At 40.1% G+C, this 22,417-nt stretch overlaps 3 protein-coding genes across 3 annotated transcripts; 1 reads left to right on the plus strand and 2 right to left on the minus strand.

Moving 5' to 3' along the window:
• Nucleotides 1-2,982: 2,982 nt before the first annotated feature.
• Nucleotides 2,983-4,109, minus strand: LOC117265050 (uncharacterized). The gene has a single exon (XM_033639433.2). It carries the CDS (start codon nt 3,985-3,987, stop codon nt 3,265-3,267), a length of 723 nt encoding a protein of 240 aa, XP_033495324.1. The 5' UTR covers nt 3,988-4,109; the 3' UTR covers nt 2,983-3,264.
• A 3,365-nt stretch (nt 4,110-7,474) lies between these two features.
• On the plus strand, nt 7,475-15,908 carry kpna1 (karyopherin alpha 1 (importin alpha 5)). The gene is made up of 14 exons (XM_033638899.2): nt 7,475-7,563; nt 8,337-8,470; nt 8,578-8,691; nt 8,818-8,917; nt 9,219-9,313; nt 10,316-10,447; nt 10,652-10,740; nt 10,851-10,950; nt 11,149-11,312; nt 11,768-11,846; nt 12,256-12,381; nt 12,474-12,601; nt 12,938-13,113; nt 13,880-15,908. Exons 2-14 carry the CDS (start codon nt 8,345-8,347, stop codon nt 14,065-14,067), a joined length of 1,617 nt encoding a protein of 538 aa, XP_033494790.1. The 5' UTR covers nt 7,475-7,563; nt 8,337-8,344; the 3' UTR covers nt 14,068-15,908.
• Nucleotides 15,909-17,017: 1,109 nt separating this feature from the next.
• fam162a (family with sequence similarity 162 member A) lies at nt 17,018-20,448 on the minus strand. Its single transcript, XM_033638901.2, has 5 exons — nt 20,292-20,448; nt 19,021-19,125; nt 18,507-18,618; nt 17,958-18,066; nt 17,018-17,804 (listed from the first exon to the last, which is right to left on the minus strand). Exons 1-5 carry the CDS (start codon nt 20,332-20,334, stop codon nt 17,688-17,690), a joined length of 486 nt encoding a protein of 161 aa, XP_033494792.2. The 5' UTR covers nt 20,335-20,448; the 3' UTR covers nt 17,018-17,687.
• Nucleotides 20,449-22,417: the final 1,969 nt, after the last annotated feature.

Here is a 22,417-nt window from a genome sequence, read left to right on the forward strand (position 1 = left end):
GACCACAAAGGGACACAAAATGACCTAAAAGAGACAAAAAATGACCACAAAGAGACACAAAACAACCACAAAAACACACAAAATTACCACAAAGAGACACAGAACTACCTAAAAGACACAAAATGATGTCAAAGAGACACAAAACAGCCACAAAGAGACACAAAATTGACTAGAAGAAACATAAGACAACCACAGAGACACAAAACAAGCACAAAAGACATACAAAGACCACAAAGAGACACAAAATGACCTAAAAGAGACAAAATGACCACAAAGAGACACAAAATGACCTAAAAGAGACACAAAACAACCACAAAAACACACAAAATGACCTCAAAGAGAAACAAAATGGCCTCGAAGAGACATAAGGCAACCACAGAGACACAAACAACCAGAAAAGACACAAAATGGCCGTCAAAGAGACACCACAAAGTCTGTGTGTCTTGCTCCTGTGTAGGAGAGGTTGAGGTTGTCTCATAATCCGCCCATGCCAGTTGCATCACAGGTTAGTCTTTTACATAAACGACATATGCATAGAGTAGAGTCTGGCACATTGCTATTGTTAAACTAACAGTGTACAAAGAAGTTAAAATAACCTCCTCAGCTACAACATTAAAATGTGTCTTTCACCTGAAAGCATCATATGTAATAATCCAACAATAGTACAGCGGATTAGCAGATAAATGGTGCGCTTTTTGAAAAAGCATGACATTTCTACCATAGTTTGTACATGCCATAAGGTTTATTTTCAGATGTGGAGGGAAGTGAGATTTGACCTCTGAGGCCCGGGAGAGGTCAAATTCAAGATGGCCACCAATAATATTCAAATATGCTTAACTTTGGAACCAAACACAATCTCTAGAACATACGCTGTTCAATCATTCAACTGACTTCAGCTCATGCATTTTCCAGACTGTCTTCTATTTTAGCTAGCAGAATTATTTTGATCAGTGCCCGCCATTTATTTATTTATTTTTTTCAAATTCAATATAATTTGTCAAATTCAATGCATTTGCAAGTGTTGGACTAAGAGTCTCATCCTACTCTCCAATGTGCTATGTGTGAGCTCAGTCCTGCGTGTTCTTTAATGAAGCAATAGGAGAAGATATTCGGTCTCAGTTAATGTAGTTTATTAAGCAGTAAAGGAATAAAATTACAGAGCTCTGGGTCTCAACTTCACGTCCCTGACGAACAACAAAGGTGTCCTGTCCTTTCCCTGACCCAGTATATTTGAGCGTAACAGAGTGTCATTGTGCACGCAAGGCGTTGCCCTCTTCTCATTGGCAGTTCCACTTCCTCCTTCACCACACCACGCCCCTGCCTCGTGTTTATCTGACTCCTTCCTGCTGGCGGTGGGGGCGTGGTTCCTGTTTTGAAAGACAAGAGAACAACACAACTCCCTACATGTGCTGTACCTTACTATCTGTATATCACTTTCTATTCTTTTTACCATATATGAAACTAATTATCTAAGCATTGCGGTATGTGCTCCTCAGACTTCATGTCTCTTCCTCTCCTGTACTTCTCCACTTCTGCAAAGCAAACACATTCAGATCAGCTGAAATCATCTCAGTATTCTCATTGTTCACACATCTAAAACTTATATAGTGAAACACAACTTATAGTAAAACACATAAAATCATTCTATTCCCAACACATGTTAAGGCTTTACCCAAATATACTTATATTGTCTGTTCATAGCCAGTCAGTTTACCTGGTAGGATATTTATGTCAGAAGTGCTCTCTGTCTCGTCTGCATACTGTAGCCTACTCATCATGTTGCCTACTGACTACATCGCTGCTTAGCACGAAAAAATAACCACACATTCCAGTAAATACTAACTAATTACTGAATAATACAGGAGAGTAAAAAGTAATTGAAATATGTTTTGGGGTTCATAAAAAAAGGGAAAAAAAAGAGGGGAAAATGTTTTTTTTAAAGCAAATTTTTACCTTGACCTAAATGCATTTTCTTGAATTCCACTGATCTCAAAGGTATCACTAACTTAATGGGCACCCTAAACCTATTTGGAAATGACACCTTAAATATTTTTCTATTGTGTTTGGTTCCAAAGTTAAGCATATTTGAATATTATTGGTGGTCATCTTGAATTTGACCTCTCCCGGGCCTCAGAGGTCAAATCTGGCTTCCCTCCAAATCTGAAAATAAACCTTATGGTATGTACAAACTATGGTAGAAATTTCATGCTTTTTTCAAAAAGTGCACAATTCCTCATAATTTGTTCATATGGTTGTTTAGTATCAGCAATTTATCACCCGATCAAAGCAGCACTTGGACCAGAGGTGACTCTTTATAATTATTAATCAGTGAGTGATGAAATGATGACTCATTGCTCCCCTTTTTGCTGCACTGCACTATAGGCTACTTATATTTTTGAACTATACATTATGACACTCAGTGCACTATTACACCTTATGTCTATCTCATACTATATCACAATGTATTATATTAATGTTACTTTACTTTTGCACTATATTCTGATATATTAATAGACGAACACGGTACCGTCCAACCAACACCTGTTGACCCTGCTGTTAATAATCATACACTGACACTTTAACAGTATCACTCACTTTACCGTGTCACTTGTCTTCTAAATGCTCTTATAGGTTTTATTGTTTTAATTTTAATTTATTCACATCTTATTTCTGGTATTTTATTACTTATCTGTGTTTATTTCTGTCCCTGTACCACTGCAACAACTTAACTCCCACTGAGGATTAATGAAGGTGTATTCTTTTGCTATTAAAACGGTAGGCTACCTATTATATCTGATCTTAATTATTTAAGTTCAGGTTGCTGTAATCACTCATTTTTGTGTTAAATCTAAAGTGCATTTGCATATTTAGGTTTGGAAATACAACTATAGTTTCTTATCGAAAATAAGCTGTCAATAGTTTTGCCTGATTTCACCCTCAAATTAAACAGTTACAATGACCACAACAACAAAACTAACTTCAGCCATATTTATTTTTGATAATACATACAAAAAATAATTTTCCAAATTGTGAATTTTCAACATAGTTGTCTCAAGGTTTGAAAACATTCTACCTGAGACTGAAATCATATTTAGGCTATTCATAGCAGAGCATGACTGGAGCACAATGACAGTAACATAATAATAATGCAAAGTGCACAATTTCACTTGAATCTCATCAGGAACCTGCAACAGTTTAACATGAACACGTGCCCAAAACAGGTCTCAGTAATTATATACAGTCCTTTCAGCATCATCAGTCATTTCAGTTTCCCTTCCGAGCTCTGAGCCTGAGCCACGGCAGGATCCCCGCAGCGTCTGGCCTCCTGGCCTGTGGGCAGTAGCTGCGGGTGTGGGCGTTGTCCCCGGTGGCCTCACAGATGGGACAGGTGTAGTTGTAGAGGATGGGGCAGCTCACCTTCCCGTCCTCTGACTTCAGGTTGTGTGACCGGTACACCTTTGCAGTCTCCCCGTTGTGCCTGCAGAAGGGGCAGTACAAGGAGGAGGCCTCGCTGCAGCTGCTGTCCGAGAGGCTGGAGGGTGAGGCAGGCCCGGAGAGGCTGCTGCTCCTGGGTGACGTAGTCCCGCAGAGGGTGGTGCTCCTGGGTGAAGTGGTCCCGGAGAAGCTGGTGCTCCTGGATGAAGCAGCCTGCGGCAGGGTGAAGGCTGAACTAGTCCCTAACAGGCTGCTGCTCTGTGACGTAGTCCCCGACATTGTCAAAGGTGAAGTAGTCCCCAAGAGGCTTCCGCTGGGTGAACTAGTCCCATAGTAGTTTTTGAAATCCTCCTCCCAAGATGCCCTGAAGTAGCTCCACGGTGCTGCTGCTTCTGTCTCGAAGCCCTCCATGTCTGTGTAGCCCAGATCATGATTGCCACTCAGCATCTTCAGCAGTCCGCCCAGGTTCATGTAGTCATGCCACATGTCGAAGCACTCCCCGTCCGGGAGCAGCGAGCCGTGCAGCCCAGTCTGTCTCAGCAGTTCTTGCATCTTTGCAGAAAATTAGGGTTTTTACGCATGTTGGAGCGTGTCATATTTATAGATGTCAGATCTGGCTTTAAGGTGCAACAATATTTAAGAGGCATCAGGTTGGACAGACCGTCTGCACGTGCAGGGGGAGATAAGCACCCCCCCCTCCCCTCCACTTGATGTGCATATAGATGGTTTTCTTTCATCTCAGGGTGGTGCCAGTCAGGTTGATGGGCTGCTTTAATGATCCTGATGATGACTTTAGGTTAACGCAGGGTCAGAGGTACAATGGAATGCACTGAACTTGGAAACGAACCAGTACTATAGATAAATGGTGAAATATAGATAAAAAAAAAAACTACAAAAAAATGCAATAATAATATTGATAATTTATATATTGACATCACAATTGCATTGGACGGACCAGATGCATTGTTTGAGTGTTTTAACACACGAGCTAATTCGCAACACTTGTCCACAGGAGGCTTTTGAAATTATAAAAATAATAAATGTAAAAGGAAAAGAAAAGAAAAAAAATGCAGTGTACAATAACATACAACAACAATAACAATAACAATTAATATTATTTTATTTATATATTTACTTTACATTTTATTTTCTATTTTAATTAATTTAATTTATTTTAATGTAATAATGCTAATTATTATTATTGCATTTATTTTCATATGTGTTATATTTTATTTATATATTTATTTGAATAATTATTTTACTAATAATAATTATGATTATGATAATGATGATGATGATGATGATTATTATCAAATAAGGTAAAGTGAAAATAAGACCCTACTGATGAGTTTAAGTTCACACGGGGCAGCACTATAAATACATAGTGAAATTCAATTCAATTCATACTTTATTAAAGACACATCTCAAGGAGCACATAGCAAGAGCATAGACAAACAACATACACAATTTAAAAAAGATAACAATACACAATAAAACAGTGATGTACAGAAAATAAAATATAAGAGTCACACACAAGTGTACAGGCAAGATCGCCAGTGATTCCACATCTTAGACGTGAACCTGACTGAGCTGAGTGCAGGGTCAATTAGGCATGAAATAATACAATTTAATGAGTTCGATATTCTACATATGAATCTATACATCAGATTCCGTATCACTGCAGCACAGGTAGGGACCCCAACACTAGCAAGCATATGACTTGCACTGCAGCTTCTTGGAGCCTTAAGCAGCAACCTCATACAATCATTGTAAGCCACAGTGAGTCTCTGCATGCTGCTTTTCTTGTATCGACACCACAAGTGGGCAGTATAAAGAGAAGTACAGAATGCTTTAAACAGACAAATCTTTATATCCACTGAGCACATGCTGAATTTGCGCAACAGCATGTTTGCTTGAGCATACATTTTTCGACATTGTCTATGAATATCCTTGTCATTAGAGAGATCATTTGTCATGTAGTGACCGAGATATTTCACCTCATCACACTCTGTGAGGGCTGAGTCTGACAGAAAAAAATCAGGAAAAATTGATCGTCTGTCCTCCCTACTACGGACAATCATCACATTGCTTTTCTTTGCATTATACTTAATGTCACATTCAGTACCATACTGTGAACATATCCTCAGCAGGTGCTGGAGACCAGCACTATATGGACAAAAGATAACAAGATCATCAGCATACATTACGTGATTGATGAGAGTATCTCCTACCATGCAAAAAATGAAAAATAAATTAAATAAAATATTAAAAAATATACAAAAAATGCAATTATTATTATTATTATTATTATTATTATTATTTTTATATTATTATCATCATCATTATTATCATTGCATTTATTTTTTATTTTATTTATATATATATATATATATATACTTAAGATTTTATTTTATTTATTTTTTAATTAATTTAATTTATTTTGTAAATGCAATAATAATAAACAATAATTTAAAAAAATATTTTCATATTTGTTATATTTTATTTATGTACTATTTGAATACTATTTTTATTATTACTATTATTAATAATAAATAAGAAAAAAAAGTGACAAGATGCAAGATAGATGGGATGACATCAAATTATGAAATATAATAGAACATACTATATAATATAGCACCGTATACATATATAACAAATATGTATGTGATCGTAAAATAAAAGTGACCATATATTTTATTGTACAAGTTATTTCAACAGACAGACCCTGTTCTCAGAAGTGACACAGAGAAATAAAACATGGCATTGCATCAAGGTTTTTAGTATGAATGTAGACAGGTTTTGATATTAGTTTATGGATGATGTTTATACCAGCTCTCAAAGCTCTTAAATTATGATGTACAACACAATAACATGAAGGAAAATGAGGACAAATGGGTGTTATTTGAAATAGGTTTGTGTGGCCTGTGTGTGCTGTGATAAGTGCTGAGGGGTCAGACAAAGGTTAAAGCATTATTTGACCCTGAATGCCAGCAGTCATCACCTGCACAAAAAAAATCTAACATGAAGTAAGCATACAATAATAAAACTGTTTAAAAAAATGATAAAAAAAAAATAATAACTACTACTAATAATAACCATGGGCGGCACGGTGATGTGGTGGTTAGCACTGTCGCCTCACAGCAAGAGGGTTGCCAGTTCGATCCCGGGTGTGGGAGCCCTTCTGAGTTTGCATGTTCTCCCCGTGTCAGTGTGGGTTCTCTCCGGGCACTCCGGCTTCCTCCCACAGTCCAAAGACATGCAGATTGGGGACTAGGTTAATTGGTAACTCTAAATTGTCCGCAGGTGTCAATGTGTCTATGTGTCAGCCCTGCAATAGTTTGGCGAACTGTCCAGGGTCTACCCTGCCTCTTGCCCAATGTCAGCTGGGATAGGCTCCAGCCCCCCCGCGACCCTCAAGAGGATGAAGCAGTTAGAAGATGAATGAATGAATAAATGAATAATAACCATCATCGTAGTGATCATAAGTGTACTGTACAGTAGATTGCTTTAAAGATTAGGCTATATGATGATAATGAACAAAGGAGGTGTTATAATGATTATAATAAAGATTATTATGATGCTTTGTGTGTGTGACATCCCTGCTGGTTGTGCTCATGTGGGCATCCGTCATATATTGTTGTCTGTAGCTGTACAGATGAGCCCCCCCTTCCCTATCAAACTTAGGACCGCTGGCGCCCATGTGTCTGGTCCACTGTTAATGGCTCATCAAAATGTTGGTCACCTTAGACGCCAGTGCCTGCCCTCACCATGACCCCTTCACTGATGTTGCCGCATGCTGCGTATATTCCTGCGGCGGATGAATCTTGACATAAAGTCTGCACCCAGTATTGCTACGCAGCTCGTGAGTCAAATATGAATTATGTGTGTTGATTGTATTCTGCATATTGTCAATGGTGTATCGCATATTTTATGTAAAAGATGGAGGCTAGTTTGCAGTCATTTACAAAGCAGAAGCTTCGCGTGGGTGGGGCGGAGGATCGACGGGGGTGAGGGGGGGTCTTGCGGTGGGTGGGTTTGATATCACGCATGCGCAGTACCATACCGGCGACGGCTGTACAAACGGTGGCCTAGTGAATAACAAGGGGATTACAGAGCCCAATTTGACAGGTCAGTTCACAACAAATACATGTATGTAGGAGTCGATTCCTACTGAGTCCTTACAATCTGACGCTAATTTAATTCCCAATTTCAGCAACATTTGAAAGACACTGGGTTGTCGCGTGAGCTAACGTTACAAAACAGAGCCAACGTTCGCTAATACAGCTAGCCCCTGTTAGCTAGCTAGCTCTCGGCAGTAGATTGTGCTAACAGCGGCTATGACATTAGCTAGCTGACAAAGTGTTGCCATCCTGTGTCCTTTTGCTTGACTAATTTAATATTGTGCTGTGCTTTGCTCGTTTGTGAATCGATAAGGAAGCACCGCACCTGATAATTAGATAATGATATGTTCGGTTGGTTATTATTAAGTCAAGACACAGGAAGCTAACCTGCTATCGTTAGCTAGCTAGTATCCTTAGATGCCCTATTTTGTTGAGCTGTGTTTGAAGAAAATATGATACCTTATTTAGCTATGTAAACTACAGTTGACGCTTACATACGGTCGTTTTGCATTAGTTACTCAGTTAGTTATAGTCAATGAATGTTTTGGTAATTGTTATAATTGACACATGCTGAAAATTAGTGAAGGGTGCCCTGCTTTCAGCTAACTCTAATACACTTAGGCTAAAGATGCATATATTGATGCATTGTCAATCGGTGAGGTACACTAGGATTTGGCCATCTGTCAGCGCAATATTCAGCTCCTGAACGGGAAATTAAAAGTTTGTATGCAAACCTTATTTAAGTATGTCTAGATAACATACGTTTCTGCATATCCCTAGGCTACACAATGAGTCAGGGTAAGGACAATGCACGACTTAAGAGCTACAAAAACAAGTCCCTCAACACAGATGAAATGAGAAGAAGGAGGGAAGAGGAAGGCCTACAGCTACGCAAACAGAAAAAGGATGAACAGGTGAGCAAAAAGTGGAGGTAGTAATTTAGACCTACCCATTAAAGAATGAGTTTTAATATGTGATATTGTGGCCTAAAATTATTGATATATATATTATGCTGTTGTAGCTTTTTAAGAGGAGGAATGTTGCCACAGTGGAAGATGATGGCCTCCCAGAGGATGATGGGATGGCAGATAGTGGCTACCTGGAGTCCCAGGCTAACAACATGGATCCACTCACGGTAAGAACAGACACAAAAATATCCCTGCTGTCCATCGAAATGCAGGACTGTATTTTATTATACTTGTGAAATTGGATGTGGCAGCATTTTGTTTGTGTTAAATCAAATCTTCTCTGTGCTGTACAGGGTGGGGTGATCTCTGAAGACATGACTCAAATGATCTTCTCCAGTACACCTGAGCAGCAGCTAATAGGCACTCAGCGCTTTAGGAAACTCCTTTCTAAAGGTAAGGGTGCCGTAGAGGGCTATTATCCCTATGGATACCTAAGGGCTGGATGACAGTGTATAATTTTCCATGCCTTTTGCAAACAGTAAATCAGTTACACAGACAGTATTTTCAAGAAAAGTATTTGCCACTCCAGCTTGTCTTTGTTTTAGCAGTGAAATACTTACTTTCACCTTGACTAAAATTCAGTTTGACTGTGAAAGGACCATTAATCATATAATTTGGAATGATTGTGTAAATGTTTTAAACTATTCATATGAACATAATGTTATGATAAGTATTGCTTTATTGTCTTGCACAGAGCCCAACCCACCCATCGATGAAGTCATTGCCACTCCAGGGGTGGTGGAGCGCTTTGTTGAATTCCTGAAGAGGAGAGAAAACTGCACATTGCAGGTACATTTCCTCAGTATGTTTTAATATAAAACAATAACAGTAAGTTCTGACCAAGTCATTTCTTCAGACAAAAGGCATTCCTTTACTGCTAATGAAGAATACATCAGCACCAATGAAGAGTACATCAGTGCTGGGAATTTTAATTATGCATGTATCACTCCACTTTACAGGTGTCCTAAAACGTTAAATGCATTAAACTTTAATTAGTCTTCATTAACTGTTGGCGTAAAAAACTTAACAATGCAAAGATTAAACCCACATACACAAATAACATCCGTGTTAAAATATGATTTGTCAGAAGAGGACAAACAAAAGGAAAGAAGCCTGGACACTTCACTGCAACCCACCAGGTGTGCTCACATGAGATCAGCTGATGTCGTAATGGTTCTGTCTGGTCAGCTGTTTACATGCTGGAATCGCACATGCCACCAAAGCGAGTGTCAACAGACTCTTTTTTTTTACTGGTTGCGCAATAAATGGAAACACACAGATAAATACTCATGAAACGAAGTTGCTGGCCTGCAGTAACACGTAGACTTGCATGAATTTTAATGTGTTGCTTGGCAACAGTCCAATCCCAGTTCAGTTGCAGACCTGTTTGTGTTAGTAGAGCCAAGTAAATGATCAAATAAACAAACAAATCATAATCTGGTGTTGCTTATTACTGTTAACTAATATTTGGCACTTGTAGAACTGTTGTTTTGAAGGCAGTGTCACATTCAAGGTCATGTTGTTGTACTGGATCTCAGCATGTTTGTGGTTATCAGTCCCTCTGGTGTGGTATTGCTAAAATAACGGTGCAGGTGTGCACAAGCTGACTAAGCTGGGAACGCTTGAAGCTGCTTTATTCTTCTTGGTTGCTCTTGTCTGTTACAAACTCTTCATGCACTAACATCAGTATCAAACACTGCAAGTGTTGTATGTGTGATGCAGATGGAGAACTGTTAGTTTAAATTCTAACTTGAGTGATCAATACTTAATAAAACCATTTAATTGTTTCAGTTTGAGGCTGCATGGGTGTTGACCAACATTGCATCAGGTACATCCCATCAGACTCGGGTGGTAATCCAGGCAGGAGCTGTGCCCATTTTCATAGAGATGCTTAGCTCGGATTTCGAAGACGTACAGGAACAGGTAGGGAGGATTCAGTTACACCAGTGATTTTTCTGGTCATCACTTCCTTCTGTTTGCTAATTGTACCCTCACTATCAGTCACTTGAACTTATCTAATTATGTGTTAATTATGACTTTGATGTAAACAACAAGATAGATTTTGTTAGCCTGCCTTGATTTTAATTTTGTTCATTGACTGATCTGATTAATTGCTTTGTACATCAGGCAGTGTGGGCCTTGGGAAACATAGCAGGAGATAGCACAGAATGCAGAGACTTTGTCATAGACTGCAACATTCTTCCTTCCCTGGTGCAGTAAGTAACAACTAAAAGCCACATGACGTCCTCCTGAATCTTCTTATAACACATGAAAATAAAGGGCAACTTTGATGCTGTATCCTCAGTAGAACATGCTCCTTCTGCAGGTTATTGGCCAAACAGAATCGTCTAACGATGATGAGGAATGCAGTGTGGGCGCTCTCAAACCTGTGTAGAGGAAAGAACCCACCTCCAGACTTCACTAAGGTAATTTGCCAAGATAAACACATCACTATGGCAACAGCACACCTCTCACATTGCCTAAGTACATCATATCTCACTTTTCAAGGTCACAAGCTGCAGAAAGTTGCTTATATCTAAACTGGAAAACAGCCGCTCCCATTAAACTTAACATCAACATGTTTCCCTAACCGTCCCACCACATCTCTTATTTTTTCCCCCCAGGTGTCCCCGTGTCTCAGTGTGCTGTCTTGGCTGCTGTTCGTCAATGACACAGACATCCTGGCTGATGCATGCTGGGCACTTTCCTACCTATCTGATGGCCCCAATGACAAAATCCAGGCTGTTATCGACTCAGGAGTCTGTCGCAGGCTGGTGGAGTTGCTGATGTAAGGCCTTAAACTCATACTTCCAATTCTAAAACATTACATGACTAAGATGTTCAGTGTTTGAGAAGAGCGATGTTCTCACTCAGACAGTTGCAGAATCTCCCATGTGTACCACTTGTCACCACTACATTGGGTGTGACAGTCCAGATGTGGGTGTGTTGTGAATGTTCCCAGACAGTATTTGAGTTGGAGTAATGCATTACCGGCTGTGACAAACTGAAAAAGTCAGGAGAGGATCCACCACACTCCAAAAATGTCGAGTTGCTACAGCAAAAAGTAAAGTTTAACATTTATTTCTACCATCCTGAGACTGGAGGGCAGTTAGGTTTTAACAGACGATTGTATCAGTTTCAAAAAGGATGTTTTCTTCCTGTGATACGGTACATTCTTTACAAAATGTAAGTTTCAGAAACAACATCTGAGTGATCCATTGTTACAATTCTGCTTTGTTCCAGGCACTCTGATTATAAGGTGGTGTCCCCTGCACTGCGAGCTGTTGGGAACATAGTCACTGGAGATGATCTGCAGACACAGGTAATTGCAACGTCATGTATACACACAAAGTTCAGGGTTTTCATTATCCTGTAATTACTCTTTTTAACACCAAAAGTGCCACTCAAAGTGCCTTGACGCACTGGTAGCGAGGCCTCTGTACAAGGGGCCACCTGCTGCTCAGTTTAAACACTGTCAGCTCAAAACAGTGTGCTGAGTCTCTCTTGCCTAGTTTGGACACTCTAATAGAAAACAATACAATCAAACTGATACTGTCACTGATGCTCACTCGCTCACATTCAATTGGGACATGGTAAGCTGAATGAAAATCTTTATTGTTGTGTGGCATCACCAATAGAAACCCTGATAAAGTTATACTTCTTTGAAGAAGTAATTAAATACTTAAAGATGAATATTTATGACTTTGTGTGTAATTTGTGTGGTTGCCTAGGTGATTCTGAACTGTTCAGCGCTGCAGTCCCTACTTCACCTCTTGAGTAGCCCTAAGGAGTCCATCAAGAAGGAAGCCTGCTGGACAATCTCCAACATCACCGCAGGCAACCGAGCACAAATACAGGTGCATGGCAGCAGAATAACTTGGAAAGTTGAGGTTGAAAAGTCGACGTGAGCACTTCCTCATCTAATCCAGTCTTTTTTTCTTCCTTTTAGATGGTGATAGATGCGAACCTTCTGCCCCCTCTCATCACAATTCTGCAGGTAGCAGAGTTTCGCACAAGGAAGGAGGCGGCGTGGGCCATTACCAACGCCACCTCGGGGGGCTCTGCAGAGCAAATTAGGTAAGACCACTGATACAGTTTAACATGCAGTGTACAGCCATTGACCAGTGGCTTTTTCACACAGCACACACAGCATGCTTTGCAAAATGATGGAAGGAAATGTGAACTAGACAACAGGAATTAACTAACACCTTTAATTACACTATTATATTTCACCTAAGGTAGTAAGGAATCTTTCCTTCAGCTCGTATAATGACTGTGGTGCAGTTTTATCCTTTAATGCAGTGTGTGTGGTTTATCTTGCTTTGTATTCATGGTTGAGGCAAAGACAATTATCTGCCTTGAATGAGTAATAAAATTTCAAATCTGTATCTGTGTGTGTGCTGCCCCCTGCAGGCACCTTGTGGATCTTGGCTGTATAAAACCCCTGTGTGACCTGCTAACACTTATGGACTCCAAAATAGTTCAGGTGGCTCTAAATGGCCTCGAGAACATCCTACGACTGGGAGAACTGGAGGCCAAGAGGGGAGGAGGCATCAACCCTTACTGTGCACTCATTGAAGAGGCCTATGGTAATTGTATATGCACACACAATTACATTGATTGCATTTGTGCTGCATACATTTAATCAAGTTTAAATTAAAAAAATATGGGAAGTCCGTTGAAACTCATGTCAGTTGGTGGACAGAGTTGGTGAGAGTGACATTCAGTAATACAGTAAACAAGCCAAGTTAGCCCTCTGAGCTAATGCTTGCTAACAGCATTAAAGACGGACTGAAAATCTGCAACAATATTTTTTGTTGACACTAGATATGAAACAAAAGCCAGAGACTGTATTCTATTAAGTTGTTGCGAACTGTAAACTCACCTCTTGGGCAGAATTCAGGGGATAACATCATCTTGTAGCCTGACCAGACAAAGTCTTTCTTCCTCCGGGCAGTTGCCTCCAATTTTTACTCCGACTCACCCTGGGTCTGGGTCTGCAGCTGCCTGTACCAGAGAGCAGCGTAAAGCGAGGCGTGCTCACTCTGCAGCTGCGCCTGGGGACCAAAACCCAGGAGAACACCACAAACTAACTGACAAAAGGGAAAATAAAAGAGAGTGCTCATCTTGATGAATCTCAGATGACTTTGGGGTCTCCAACTGATGATGATGATGAAGATTTGACTTTCAGGGGGTAGCCCTAGCAAAGATGTTTAATTTATAGCAAAATAAGAGAAAACCAGCAATCCTCACATTTGAGATGCTGGAAACATTAGAGGGTCAACCCTGACCTGAGCTGTCAGTTATTTTAATTGCTTGCAGTTTATTGACCCAACACTACCTCCCTTCCTTCAGGTCTGGACAAATTGGAGTTCCTGCAGGGCCACGAGAACCAGGAAATCTACCAGAAAGCCTTCGACCTGATTGAGCGCTACTTCAACACTGAAGACGAGGACCCGTCTCTGGCTCCAGCCGTCGACCTGCAGCAGCAGCAGTTCCTCTTCCAGCAGTGCGAGGCCCCGATGGAAGGCTTCCAGCTATAATGCTAAATCCTCCCTCCCCATGTTCTCCACCTTCATCCTCACCTCTGCCCGTTTATCTCTGCCTACTGCCACGATCAAGGGTTAACAAACCTCGGCTCCCCCTCCTTTTTTCCCCTCCTCATCGTCAGAGAGATTGATTTAATCATTATCATGATTATGAAACATGTAACATTACAGGAGCACGTGTGTGTGCATACGTCCAACGTGGGTCAAGTTCTGCAGTCTTGTCAGCCAGTTCGTGAAGGTTTCACTCATCATTCTGTCTTGCGCCGAGCTCACCTCTGCGCCTGAACCCCACCTACCTGCTCAGGCCCTGGTGTCTCCTAACAGACAGATTATCCCCGCAACACCACCCTCGTCACCCTTTTTTGGATTTCCTCTGCTCATCCCAGATAAAAAGCACTTCCCCATGTTCCCGTAGGATTGACGGTCCCTATCTCTGATTAAGTGGGAGTTCGTAGGACTGCACAGCTTGTCTGATTGAAGCATTAATGACTCACAAGACAGACAAACGTGGACATGATTTTTACCCCCCTTCTACACACACACATAGAGAAGAATGATCTAACCTAAACACTGGACTGACCATGAGACGCTGACCACGTTTGACCGTGGTCTTTGGACTGAACTGCCCACACTGGGGCCATGTGGCCAGTCCCAACCCAAGGACTCAACTGACCTCTACGAAAGGCACTTAAACGACTCAAAAATGGTGGTTGAAATCCCTCGCCTCCTCTCTCCGGCCATTGGATAAGTGACCACAGATGGACAAATTCGGAACCTGACTGTGTCGCTGAGGGGTGGAGCTTGTCGGTGATAAACCAGGCTGCTTTGCGCTCCCTCCAGAATCTCATATCATGCATTCCTTTATCCAGTAATGGGACTTTCCACCTGCACAGGCTTCATCCTGAAGAGTTTAGACTGCCTCTGGTGTGATGTGAATAACCCCATGGATCCATGGGAATTGGAGTCTTCCCTCGCACTGAGACAATTAGACAGACTTGGACGAGACAAAACAGACTATTTAACCCTGGGATCTGTCCAGTAGCAGACCCAGTGGGAATTTTTATTATCTTACCATAATTTCATTTCATTTGCAGCACTTTAGTTCAGGACTGATGCCTGCTCTTTGAGAATATACCGTAGTTTTTAAGTATTTAATTGGTTGACGACACGGCTCTTCCCTCCTCAGGAAGCGAGGCCTAAAGAGGTGTGGTCTGAATCCTCGGTCCCCTTCTGGTATGACGAAGGATTACAATGTTCTTTACTGTTTACCCTTCCCACAAAGGGACTCGAGCAGATTGTGGACTGAATCTGTTAGCACACTAATTACAATCAGTAGTTGAAGCTGCCTCAGCGAATCTAGAAGAACTGTATTGTGACACAGGAAATCAAACTCTTGGAAAAAAATTCAGTTTAGCTGTGAGCAGTCTAAATGTCTTTCCAACATGTTCAGGTAGTATCTCCCAATCTGATCATGCCAAATCATCGACACATACGTCAGCTATTTGGTCTGAAGTTGGTCTTTTGTAAAAAACAATGTTTTTTTAGTTGGGGTTAGCATCTGCCATGTCGCTGATGGTGCCATAATCCTTACTCTACAGGACTCCTTCCAGATAATTTCAACAAAAATCCAGACACAAACTTGAAAATACTGGAGATAACCTTAGTTAGCGAAACTGAATGTTTGTTTACCAAGTCCTCTTAACATTGCTTACTTTTATGAAAATCTCTGCAGGAGATGACCAGCTCTACATGTTGATTACTGTTTATTGTATTGAGTTTGTGCAACTGTCCCCTGTTAAGCCATTTGCATAAAAGCTGTTTCATGAACCACAGTGTAACTGAATCGGTTTCATTGTAGTCTGTGGAAAGGGTCGATCTTTCTGGGAAGCATTTTCTTTAATCAAATTACTGCCATACTAGGGCTGGGCGATACAACGACTATGTAAGACATATCAGTTTATTTTCAAGCAAGATTTAAATTTAGACACCGTCCATATCGATACAGGGTCAAATTGCGTTACATAACGCGTACCAGTGTGCATCTCTCCTCTTACACTCAGAGACACAGAGCTGCTACTGTGTTTAATCTGTCTGTTAGTCTACAGTGCGACATTGGTCCACATGTCGCATTTGCTACACCAAGTCAGTCTGTGAGATGAATGAAATGACCACAACAGCACACGTGCAATCCAGCGCTGTGCTGCTAGTTTATGTGTGAGGTAGATCATAGTGCATCGCCACTTCTCTTGGTAGTTGTAGTCTATTTTGTTACATAGAGATGACACCTGAATGCAGGCGACAGATCTGTTTAAAAAATGCAGAGACAACACAAATGTTTCATAGCGTCTCTTGCTCCTTTCCTCCATCAGCGTTTCTGTTGATGCTGTGTGCATAAATAAAATTCATAGCCTAAATAAATAAGAATATTTAAATCATTTTCCAGCACTAGACTCATTTGAAAGGCCACGGAAAACGACTTTTTAACTCCCCTCACGTTAGTTTTGTGTCCTGTGCTGCAAACCTTTAAACCTCTGTAGCTCCAATGCTTTGTGCAAATAGCCCTGCTATTTATTTTATATAATTTTCATTTGCATGTTGTGCAGCTGTATATTTTCAAACAGGGGAAAAAAATCCCTCTTTGTATTTCATTTTGATCACAGACTGTTTTTTTAAGTGTTAAGTGACGTGCAACTGAAAACATGTAGCCCCTTTTGTAGAAAATACCGAGATATATATTGTGTCGCCATTCAGCCTGTAAATACAGAGATCACTCAGCCCTATGCCATACGGCTTAAAAAGTGTATTATCTCTGTACAAGGCAGCAACTAATGCTTATTTTCATTATCAGCTAATCACTTGGTCTCTGAAGAGTGAAAAATAACTGACTCAGACTTTTGGCTTTGGAGTCACAGTTTATATGAAACCAGATCAGGTCATAAGATCAGATGGGAATTCCCAAAAAGCAGTACTTTATTGAATTTTTTTTTTTTTTTTTTTTTTGGTGCTGACTATATACAAACATCGATGTGACATCAGTCATTAAAAACCAGCCTTATTACATTAATCTGCGGACACGACAGACCCATGAGCATGATGAATTACACCTGATCCACTTACTGACGGTCTCTTAAGAAAACTAAAGAGTGTTTGAAACCCTTGAGGGCTGAGCTGTCTTCACAAGGCAGACTCAGGCAAATTTAAAAACAGGACACCTAAGGCATATTGTTGGAGAGTTTGAGAGGTATATATTAAAAGTTTACTAGAAGCACTGGAAAAAAAACTTGATTGGTGCACCCATTCAACTGATTCTCCTGAGAAAATCATGCGTCTGTGTAATGCCAAGAATTCATTATAAAGTCCTTAAACCTCCATCACAGTACAAAGTAAGTCATGCTCGTGTTCCTTGCCCTCCTCTAAAAACAGGTACCTCTATTTATTCAATTAAAAGATCACACCTTACATTGGATTTTGGAAATTATTAAATAATCCATTACTCTGCGTCAAGGTCACTCTCCATATTACGCATCAGTTGCTCTGATATCTTTCAGTGGCTGCAGGATGGGAGTGGGGAGCGCTGAAGATGTGGGAGCTGTACAGGGAATAGTCATCTTCCGTTACTGAGCCTTCTCAGACAGAGCAATAGCAGCTTCCTTCTCTTGTCTTTGCTCCTCCCTCCATCTTGCTTTCTTCTCCATGTTTTGACCAATCAGGGACTCGTGTCTGCCCACAGCCTGCGACACAATGAGACAAATTAAGGAGATCTTAGAGAAGTTCGTTCACAAGCACAAATTCAGTGCATTCAATTAAGATACCCCCCCTGTAAACAGATACTAGAGAAAAACAATGCACACGCACACACAATGCAGGCAGCTTCTGTTACTCACCCGTTTGCCCAGGAGCACCATCACCATACAGGCCCCTATTGTGGCCGCCATCATGATATAGCAGACTTTCACTCTGACTTTGTTTCTGGCAGCATCAATCATCTCAAACCTGCGACACAGGCGGAAGCACAAATGGACGTCTGAGTAACCAGTTACTTGAATGCTTTAAAATACAATATATTAATCAAGACGACATCCACCAACAGGTTTGCTGCTGTTTGTACATTCAGGACTTAAAAGTAATGTGCATGTTCCTTTTTTTTTATTCTGGGTCTCGCTGTGAGGTCTGCAGTTTGTATGCATGACACTCAGGTCTATAATCAACGCAGCAGATCAGATATGACCTCCACCCTGATTTCAGGAACAACAGCAATTACCTCCGGCCTAAAACAGACGCCTTGTTTGAAGCTGCAGCTGCCCACAGCAGCACTGCCGCTCATGCACATCAGTAGCTCTGTTCTTCTGATGTATCTTAACTAAATCACACAAAGAGCCAATCAGATGCGAGTGCGCTGGGAGGTCTGGTATAAACAGGAAGGCGCTACTTACGACACAAACTCTGGTATCTGGTCTGCTGTCTTGAAGCGTCCTGACCAGAGAAGGATCTTCTTGTCCATATTTGAGGGTTTGTAGCCTGGGATTTTGAACCCGGCGCGAGGTGCTGCGTGAAAGAAAGGACTCATTAGGGAGAACAAACAAACAGTTTAAATCCACATCTTGAAGGAGAGAAGCAGAGAAGTTAACTTTCACAAGCTCCATCGCCCAAGCTGTAACCCCTCTTCCTGTGTCCCTCCTCCCTCTGGGACTTAAGAAAACTTTCACACACTTGCTATGGCAACAAGTGACGTGTGATGTCCAATACAGGGATGTTTAATATCTCTGAGAAAGATATCTTTCCTAAAACTTAAAGTGCTTTTAAGTAAACCAGTAACAATTAAGATGTAATTTGTGTTTGTATATATACAATATATCATATAATATTGTATATATGCACATCTGTTTCACAAGTCCAAGTTAATTATGTGTTTAATGGTATTCTGGATTACAGGTGAAAAGAATTTACCTTGTGCTGGGACTGCAGGTGGTGGAGGCTCTGCTTTGGCCTCCTGTGGTTTACTGCACATCCCTCTATGGCTCCATGTTTCAGTCACCTGTCTGCACCTCTGACCTGTGGAGATATTTAAAATAAATACAATAATAATAATAATAAGAGCACAGTCTATTGTGGAGGAATCACAGCTATGGGTGCAACTTTGATTTTTTTACATTGGCTACCCTGCTGAGTACTTTCTCAAATTAATCTTTTGGTGTATAAAATGTCCATCCCAGTTTCTTTAAGTGACTCCCTCAAGTTGTTTTGTGCAGAAAACAATCCAAAAACCAATGGGATTCAATTTCTCATCACATAAGACAAACAAAAAAGCAGATAATCATCACACCTGGGAGGCTACGACTGCAAAATATATGTGAAACGATTATCAAACAGCTGCAACTGTATGTTCTAATCATCTAATATCATTTGATTTTTTTTTTTTAAAAAAAGGTACACCTCTGCCCTATATTGGCTGAAACATATTATTATTTTAGATATTGGTTAACCTGCTGAGTACTTTCTCAAATGGTTTGTTTGGACTACAAATGTCAGAATGCCCATCCCAATTTCTTAAAGCAACTTCCTGAAGTCGTTTGTTTGGTCAGTGAAACAATCCAAAAACCAGATAAGACAATTGCGTAATCACACAAGGCAAAGAAAAGCAGCAAGTCATCCTAACTAAGAGGCTGGGACTGATTTTAACCATCATCAGTTGCAATAACACACTCAACTAATTCATGCCAACATATCAAGACGAATAAACTGACATTAAAATGTAATACATGTTAACATGAGAGCCTGACCACACTGTCAAAAATGAGCTACCTACTTTCACAATAAAATGGAGGTGTGTCAGGTTAACACAGTCTGGGAATATCATATAATAATAAAACAAAATAAGTGTGTTTGCTTGGTCAAAGTACTGCAGTGAGGCTTTAATTTATAATGGCGTGATTCAACCTGAACACGAAATACAAATGTCACAACACAGGAACTACCTTTAACTATTAACACCGCCACGTAAGGTGTACCACATTAAGGTGTACCACACAAAGCACGAAGGGGAGGAGTAAAATAAAAAATATTATATTAGCTGGTGGTAAATTATGTTTCTTTCACTACAGCCGCTAATTTAACGACACTTTTTTAACGTTAAGCTGCAAAATAACAAGTGCGACAAGAGACGCAGTCAGCCATTACAGGTCAGAAACTACACACAGGTTAAAGTTAACAATACGAACCTATGAAGTTTCCGATGGAAAGACGAGACCTGAGGAAATTCATGTTTGTTTCTGTTAAAATAAACACAGCACTACGTGTCTATCGAACCATTAAACTTCCATCAGCTGAAAGTCAACTAACTGAGCTCCGACCTGTCAGGACCCCGTCACATAGGCATAGGTGTCTGTGCTGTGTGCCTGACCAGAAAACTAAACGGACACTTATTTATTTATTTAAACTTTATTTATTCAGTCATCATAAAATGATACAAATATGGAAGAACACATTAATGAGAAAAATACAAAAAGGGTAAATAAATATTTAAAAATTAAAAAGTGTTTTTTAAAGGCACTGTAAATGACCATAGTCCTGATGACTCTCCGATTTGTCAGTCCTTTTAGTGTTTCAAAGTACAGTTTCAGTTCATGCTTAAAGTGGTGGATGTTACCAAAGATATAAAAACATAACCTCTGTCCTAATAATTTTTCCATCTCTTTCTGCAAATCATTTTTAATGCAAAAACATGTTCAACCTCAGCCCCATAAATGACCTGGTTAACTGCATCAGTGATATTTAGGGCTGCAACTAACGGTTGGTTTCATTGTCGACTAATCTGTCAATTATTTCTTCGATTAGTCGACTAATCATTTTATTGAAAAATGTGTTAAAATGTTGAAAAATGTTGGTCTGTCTCTCCCAAACCAAAAAATGATGTCATCTAATGTCTTGTTTCGTACTCATGCCAAAGGGTTTTAGTTCACTGTCATGGGAGAGTGTGTAAAGCTGCCAATATTTGAACGTCAGAAACTGCAATAAGAGTATTTTGGGGTACTTTTACAGTACTTTTCTGTGAAAAATGACTCAAACCGATTAGTCGACTACTAAAATAGTCACCGATTATTTTAATAGTCGATTAGTCATCGATTAGTCGACTAATCGTTGCAGCCCTAGTGACATTAACATCTGGATGGCCAAAACCTTTCTACAGTTAAACAAAGACTTCACTGTCTCTAAAACCCAGTGAGCAGGTCAGAAAAGTAGGTCTTGTCATGGATCCAGAACTCAACTTTACAAGCCATATTACAAGTATCACAAGGACAGCTTTGTACCACCTAAAAAAAAAATCCAAAGTTAGATCAATGTCATGATTCATGATTCAGTCAGATGCTGAAAAACTGGTTCATGCTTTCATCTCCCTCAGACTAGATTACTGTAACGCCCCTCTTGCCGGACTCCCTAAAAAGATGAGACAGCCCCAACTTATTCAAAATGCTGCAGCCAGAATCGTCACTGAGACAAGAAAAACACCAACAACAACATATTACTCCCATACTCAAAACACTTGACTGGCTTTGAAAATTGATTTCAAAATACTCCTCACTGTTCACAAAGCACCTAGTGGTCTGGCTCATCAATGCATCTCTGACCTGCTCACAGCCTACAAACCCCCCAGACCCCTCAGATCATCAGACACTGGTCTCCTAACGGTGCCCATGATCCAGAATAAATTTGTTGAAGGTGCATTCAGTCATCATGGCCTCACTCTCTGGAACAGACTGCCTGAGATTCTCTGCAACTGTGTCATCCCTTAAAGATAAGCTTAAGACCTACCTGTTCTCCCAGGCCTATGGGTAGTTTGTGTCTCTGTCTCTCTTTATCTTCCTCTCCTCTCCAGTGTTCTCTTTTGGGGATGTGTGATTGGGTATGTCTGTGCTGGTGGGTGGGCTGGGGATGAATTACTCTCAATACTTCATTTGTTTTTATTCACACATGTTGTATGTAAAAGCACATTGAGATTAGTACGTTAGAAATGTGTTATATATATAAAATTTGATTTGATCTTGAACATCAATCCAGAAGAGTTTTACATAAATAAATTCATAAAGTAAATGTATGTGTGTTTCTGTGTCAGTGTTTCAGAACACACAACATTCAGAAAGATCATGTCTATATTTTTTAAGTGATTTGTTGGATAGATTAATTATAGGAATTGTAAAATACACTTTACTAACCTTATCGTTAACAAAATATTTGTTATAGAAAGTCCAGATTAATTTCCAATTAATGTTCTCAAACTGACTACTCCAATAGTAGTTATGTATGTATGTACTATATATCATTTATCTAACCAGCTAAAAGTCTCATT

The sequence above is a fragment of the Epinephelus lanceolatus genome, chromosome 20, assembly GCF_041903045.1.
Source record: "Epinephelus lanceolatus isolate andai-2023 chromosome 20, ASM4190304v1, whole genome shotgun sequence".
NCBI lineage: Eukaryota > Metazoa > Chordata > Actinopteri > Perciformes > Serranidae > Epinephelus > Epinephelus lanceolatus.